General features: G+C 48.0%; 1 protein-coding gene across 1 annotated transcript; it reads right to left on the reverse strand.

Annotated features, from left to right (window-relative positions):
• Nucleotides 1-347: 347 nt before the first annotated feature.
• On the reverse strand, nt 348-3,217 carry LOC147730753 (uncharacterized). Its single transcript, XM_086958621.1, has 2 exons — nt 3,068-3,217; nt 348-1,278 (listed from the first exon to the last, which is right to left on the reverse strand). The coding sequence occupies exons 1-2, from the start codon at nt 3,201-3,203 to the stop codon at nt 881-883; spliced, it is 534 nt and encodes a 177-aa protein (XP_086814747.1). The 5' UTR covers nt 3,204-3,217; the 3' UTR covers nt 348-880.
• Between the last annotated feature and the right edge of the window lie 4,031 nt (nt 3,218-7,248).

The following is a 7,248-nucleotide window of genomic DNA, read 5'->3' on the forward strand; positions in this document are numbered from 1 at the left end:
AACCCCATTGAGTGTTGTTGTGAATGGATTTATAGTGACCAGCAAGGCTCTCGGGTATCTGGCTACAGAGACCTTATGTTGAATATAGTTATCAATAATTCCACACAGGCCCTGTACTGTCGCATTCTTTCTTTCCACAGTTGTCGATGATATATTCTTACTCTGCTTGACAAAGAACCATTGCTAATGTGAAAGAACTTCAACCGAATTAGTAGTTATACTTTACCATTTGTTAGGCTACAATGTGGCACTGCTCTACTGTACTTCTGTCACCTGCTATATTCTCAGTTGTACCGTTGAATTGCTCAGGAGGACAAACCAGATTTCATTTTCTTTTTTTTCATAGGCATGCAACTGCCACTGTGTCACACCACTAGTACCACCGCTATGAGGAAATTTTATCCGACCAAGATTGCCAACGTTATTCGGTGTTTCCCGTGGAGCCAGCCCTGGGCCTAGCCCTACTTTCAAACACAAATTACAGGTAAGATAAGCGTTTGGTGGTTTGGGGGTATAATGGAGTATTAGTACGAGAGACGAGAGACTGAAGGTAGTACTACTAAAGTCCTAGGACTCTTGGATTCACTTCACTTAGTCTGTGAGAGGCACTTAGTGTTGAAAACATTTGGGCATTTACACTTAAAGGAAGAAAATGGAACTAAACTTTCAGGAAAACAGTCAACGTTAAACCCCCACCCACCAGGCAAGCAGTAAAAAACAGGTATGCTCAGATAAAGTTTGAAAAAGTATATTTATATCCCTAACAAAATAATCTCCCGCAAGACCCTCCCTAACCCCAACGATTGTCCTTCAAAAGTCCCCAAAAACCCAACTCCCAATTCCCACCCCCCAAAAGTCTCTAAAAAAGGGGCAAGGGACACTATGGGTGGATGCTGTTAACTTTTTGGGCCAGGGCATCATGCTCCTCGCGGAGCAAGGCGAGCTCCTGCTGAAGGCGGGACACCATCAGGGTAGTGCGGCGCAGGCGTGCCTTCACTGCCTTGCAGGTGCAAGGCCTGTGAGAAGCAGCTGTTGGCCTTGCTGCTCGGCGGTGGCGTTTGCCTTTGGCAGCCCGGCTCAGTCTCGGTGGACCACTGTGCTGGGTGGCAGCCGGTGAGGCCACGGAGGCCGATGCAGACGACGTTGTTGTTGTCGACCGCACACTTTCCTCGTCCTCCAGGGCCACCAGCCGCCGATATTCCGCAACAGTGGCCTCGATTCTCCGTTGCCGGGCCGCTCTAGCCAGCTCCTTCCTCCTTGTTCGTTTGGAAGGAGAACCTATATGAAGAAAGAAAGACATAGTCTGTAACCAATGCTCTTTAAGATTAACTCAATCATTCAGCAGAAATGTGTGCTGCAGTACAACTAGCAACTTGCAAGCGCATTACATAACTATTGAGGCCAGTATCTATCTAACCTCACACTTCTTCATCCTTGCTCTAACATTAGTGGGAGTTTAAGGAACAAATTCTATGAGCACTGTGGACTTCCATTGGAGTCGACTATGAAAGTACACCAGTCTTATTCTTCTTCTTGTCTCTTGTTTTGGAAAATTGGTACGTTATTTTCTGCAAGCCGGCATAATGCCAGCGCGGTAAACTTGCACCCGAGAAAAAGAGACGCACGCCATGAGGAGTGACCTAGACTTGCGTTGCCGTTGCGTTACTGTACCCGTCCAGTACATGCAGGTGGTGAATCTCTTACTTTTCTATTACGGGTGGCACTGAGAATACTCTGTTACAACTCAAGGGCTACTGCTTAATTAATTTAACTTTCACCCTACAGTGGAAATGAGTACTAGAAATGGAAAATTGAAGAAGATAAATAATCTGATTATCTATCACTTCACATGGGATGTTTTTGCTTATATATGGGATGACTTTAGGTGCTTTGCTTTTTATTGAGTGACAGGCAGTGATACATCCACACATGAATGACTGAGTACTACTAAACTTATTAAGAGAGGTAGGGAGTGGCCACCATAATAACCGGATCTATGCAGTGCTTGCAATACAAACTACTGCTACTACTTATGGTAGTATTTGGACAAAATTAAAAGTTCTTTTCCTTGCCTTTCCTACACTGGAACGGACGTGCGGGTGCAGTGTTACATGCTCTTCAAAGTTACACTTAGTTCATCCACTGACCATCTACTCTCTCTAGATCATGGGTACTCACAAACTTTCTCTCAGGGGCTACATTTACAGTGTAGTTTGGGGCCGAGGGCCGCACTGGTGGGGGCGGAGTCAGAGGGGGCGGGGCTAAAGCAAAACGATAACTTGTGACCATGAGGTTGCACACAGGTCCCTGCAGCAGATGCCCTCATCCACTGAGCCACCAGACCCAGCATTTACATACATCTCTCTCCCTCCTGCTGTCCCTCCTGCCCTCCCTCCATCTCTCTCTCCCTCCTGCCCTCCCTCTCCCTCTGTCATCTCACTGTGTGTGTGTCTATCGGTGTCAGCCTTCAGCCCGGGTTGAGACCGCTTCCTCAACGCGCACACACAGACAACAACACCAAAGTACTTAACAGGTCTTTAAAAGACCATTAACATATTATTGAGGCTTTGTTTGTTTTAGCGCCCCTGCTTCTCCACCCTGAAAATCACTGCTTGCCCGGCCCCACAGAGCAGAGGCTTTGTTCTATTTCACCTCTTTGTGGCCTTGCATCTCCACTCTGCTCTGTGGGGGCCGGGGGAGCAGTGATTGTCAGAGTGGAGATGCAGGGGCGCTAACAGGTGAAATACAAAAAAGCCTCTGCTCTGTGGGGGCCGGGGGAGCAGTGATTGTCTGCAAGGTCTGCGCACCGCCAAGGAAGGCTTGCCGGGCCACCACCGGCCCGCGGGCCGTACTATGAGTACCCCTGCTCTAGATACACATATGCTATCTAAGAGTCAGATAGTAGCATGATCCAGGTATATGGACACATACAGTTTCTGTGTCACCCACCCAGGCTGTTGTCCTTCCACCCATCATTGCTTCATCATTCACCCAGCCATGCATCTCATATTCTTGCCTTCCCAGCTAGTCTTCAATCTCAATAAGTAAGGAATATATAAGAGCTTACCTCTGGCCGCCACCACCGTCTCAACTCTCACAGCCGCCGCCGCCGCCTCCTCCCCTGATGAATTGCCCTCCGCCTCCGTGTCGAGCACCACCACCACACTGGCCCCGCCACCAGATGTTCCACCTACAAAGTACATTTAAGAATCTTAGAATAAAGCACTCACTAGTCACTAGTATTTGGTCTAGGAATGAAGACATGTGAAAACAATGTAATTTGTGACTGTCTACGTTAAAGTTAAAAAAAATGTCCCTTTTTCCAGGGAAGGTTGTCTTGCTGCACTTTTTGGCACAACTGATGAAGGCTGATTTTTTAACACGCACCATTTTTCTCCACACAGACAGAAGATGAACTTCTAACAACAAGATCAAGTTGAAACCAGGTGAGAGCTCGGCTCGACCACAAGAAATGTCTTCAATTAATCGTCAGCACTAACCACTTTTCCATTATCAGTTAAACGTTTAGTTTTATTATGACTTCATTTTAATAAATGTGTTTACTTTTAATAAAGCTTTTAAATTTAAATACAATCTGTGTTTTTTGGTCCTCCAGACTAGAGTGACTGAGCGAAAGGTTTTGCAATTTTTGCAAGCATGAGTCCAGATAGAACACTTCAAAAGACATTATGGACAATCCCAGAGGACTGCACTAAGTTGATAGAGCTATTGCTGACTAGAATCATGGGAGTTTCGCCAACCGTGCAATCTTAGTTAGCTACACAGACAGACTAATAAGAATAATCTAGTAATACCACAGGGAGTCATAGTAGAGGCAGGATAAGAATTTAGATACAGTCTACAAGAAGAGCAAAGACAATGTTGAAAAAAGTCAAATGAGGAACGCTAGGAAAAATAGGTACTAGTCTAAAATGAAAACTTACTGGGGCCAGCAGAGGAGCCCTCGCCTGCCCGATCCTGGCCCTGTTGATGAACAGCATCCGCCGCCTGCTGCTCCTGTGTCCTCCTCTCGCCCCTGGGGGGAGCTGACGTACAACATGAAAGAAAGAACAGAAAACATGGATGATTGTTGCTTGTCAATGTCAACCAAATCAAACATTTCAAAAGAACAATAACAAAATATTTCCGCGAAATTATATTGATTATGGTTACTTTTCATTTATTTGCGGACCTGTGACTTCGAAAGTCACGTAACTCACTAAACAAAGTACTGAAACGTTCACCTAGGACTGGCAGGCAGCAGTCCGCAGGCAAGACGCAAAGTGACAGACAAACTCCATTGTGATTTCAGTCAGATCAGTGACAACACTAACAGTTGCCTGCTACATTACCAGTCATTTAAATAGTCAAACTATCAATCCACCGCCACTATTTTTCTTATTGTCAGGGTTACAAAGGAAGGGGCAGATTTAAGCCCTTGCGGCTCTTTTGCGCCGTTCTTGCGTGACTTTTGTGACGCAGCAGCTAAACAAAAAAGGGCGCCATGGTGCGGCGTATAATATTATAACAACGTGACGCATTTGGGAGATGCATCCCGTTATAAAGCCCTGCGCCATCAGGGGGCGTTCCGGCGCAAGGGAGGGCATTCCTGCGCTGGAACACATCCTAATAGTGGCTGAGGGAAATCTACAAAATATCAATCAGTCACCTTTAGGACAATGATGCGTCACACAAACCCTGCACCTGCTTGAAGCAGACGTACGGCTTGACCCAGCATTGGGGAGATAGGGTACCCCAGAGCATTGATGGAGCTGCGCCATCGTTGCGACGCAACTCCAGCAGTAAAGCTTCGGTGACGTTTTGGGCCCATGGGGCGCCGCATTGCAAATACGGCGCACCATGTTTGGTGGTGGTAGCGGGCCGCACAATTAATGGCGCATCCCTGCTACTTTGCAGGGATGCGACGGTAATTGCAATTCTGCCCCTTAGGGGCATACTTACTTACGCGTTCTGGCGCATCTCCAGAGATGCGCCAGATCAAATGCGTCACGCAAAACTACCCTTGCGACACGGCAGATGTGCCTCATTTACAATGCGGCGCGCCCTGGCGCAAGGGTAGGCACTTGCGTGACGCATCTCGTCACGTAAGAGCGGCGCATCGCTGGAGTCACGTCGCCAACGCAATGCAACTCCAGTAATGCTCAGGGCCACCCAATACTTTACATGCTGTGTCAGTCCTTTCGCCTGCTTCGAGCAGACATAAGGAATTGAATTGACGTAGCAGCGTCGCAGAAGTGCCTGCGTTAAATCTTGTAGATTTCACGCAGGCAATTTTGCGAGGCGCACAGCCGCTGGACCGCCCACCCTGCGTACTAGGAACGCACCCATTGTGGTGCAGGCCCATGGCTTTATAACGTGACGCATCTCCCTAGATGCGTCATGCTGTAAATGACTTGCAGGGATGCGGCACGTTTACGCCGCTGTTGCGTCACGCAAGGCAACGTAAACGTGGCGCAAGGGGCTTGTAAATGTAATCTGCCCCCTAGTGTCTAGCATTACGCAGTTCTGTTAAGTACACTCATACATAATAGTTACTCAGGCCAATGAGACCACGAAATAGAAAACAAATAAGCATAGTAGCAACCCCACTGAGAAGGAGAGCAGTGCACCTGAAATGCACAGAAGATTTTGAAATATAATTTAACTACAATGTAATCGTCATCAGCGGCATTATTGGCTTGCTCCATGTAAAAAACAAATATTTGCAATACAACAACACAGAGCAGGAGAAAACATCATAGTAGTGAGTGATTAAATGCCAATGGCTACTACTACTCACCAAGCCCGGGGATCTCCAAGCCGAGCTGGTCCAGCAGGTCGCGCTCGCGGTCCAGGAGGTCCGTCCAGCGATGGGTGACCTGGCTGTAGGTGCGCTGGACCCCGTAGAGGTGGGATATGGCCCAGCACACCTTCTCCCACCGCTTCCGGCGCTCCCGCATGTTGTAGCCGCCGGCCGCGATCCTGCCGCCTCCCGCGATGGTCCTGGGCAGGCGGCGCTGGACGAAGTAGACCAGCGCGCCCACTTCCTCCGGGCTGAATATCTCCCGGCGCGTCACCTGCTCCCCCCTCGATCTCACGCCTGCTGTCCTGCCACTGGGTCCAGCACTACTCCCCGCCGCCGCTGCGGCCCTCAAGTGCCTGGGCAGCTTCACGGCGCCTGGCTTGACCATGGTCTGGGCAGGTAAGGTAGGAAGAAGTAGAAAATTAAGAAAGAATAGGATAGGGAAGAAGAAAAGAAAAGAGTTTACAAAAGTAGTTTAAAAGTAAAGAAAAATAGCAGAAAAGACAAAAATATACAGCTAGGAAAAGAGAGGGATAGATAAGAAGCAAAATCGTAAAAAAAAAACTGAAAACAAGCAAAGGATGGGAAAGATATCAAGAGGATTAAACACCATGCCCAGACACAGGAAATGAATGAAAAACAAGATGGCCGGCGCCCGTTTCCGAGCGCGAAAGTCAGTTCGCGCGAGATTTTCCTCGCGATCTCGTGCGAACCTCTAGATTTCCCGCGCGATCTCGTGCGAACCTCTACTCGCAATGCGCTTACTGCGCGAGATTATACATAGCGGGCGGAAACGGAAATACGTCACGCAAACAAAATGGCCGCGCCCGTACTCGACCTTGGGGTAAATTCGCGTGTTGCGCTGCAAGCGGCTCGCGAATACTGCAAAAAAACTCGCGAAACAACAAGCCGCAAAAAAATAAAATGCTCATTCGCACGAATTGGCGGCTTCCGCGGTCGGTTTCGCACGACGCCGCGCCCCGCGAATAGCGCGAAAAAAACCGCAAAACGATTTCAGCAAAAGCAAAAGCAATGAGCAGGTGCAAAAGGTCAACCTCATGATTTGTAACGATTCTTTGTATTGCTTCCTGAGGGGGCCCTCCAGAATTCGGTTGCCTGCTTGCAACTATTGTGTGACCCTGCTCTGACCTTAACTGTATGCCACAAAGGTCCTGATTTACAGCTAAAGGAGCAGACAAGCAGGTGCCAGGCTGGAACTTTAAATTCTTTCAGTGACACATTAATTAGCCCCTAATTCATTATTGTCAGTTGGGGCAGGGCAGGTGTTGTAACTAATTTTGCAACAATGAAAGCACTTAGCAAGTGCAAAAGATCACTAATCAGGGCGCACTAAGGAAGCAGGTGCCAGCTAAAAAAATATTCTGTGACACATTAATCAGCCCCAAATTAATTCAGGTCACTTGAGGCAGGGAAGGTGTGCTTTG

The sequence above is a fragment of the Lissotriton vulgaris genome, chromosome 2_1 (assembly GCF_964263255.1).
Source record: "Lissotriton vulgaris chromosome 2_1, aLisVul1.2, whole genome shotgun sequence".
Lineage (NCBI taxonomy): Eukaryota > Metazoa > Chordata > Amphibia > Caudata > Salamandridae > Lissotriton > Lissotriton vulgaris.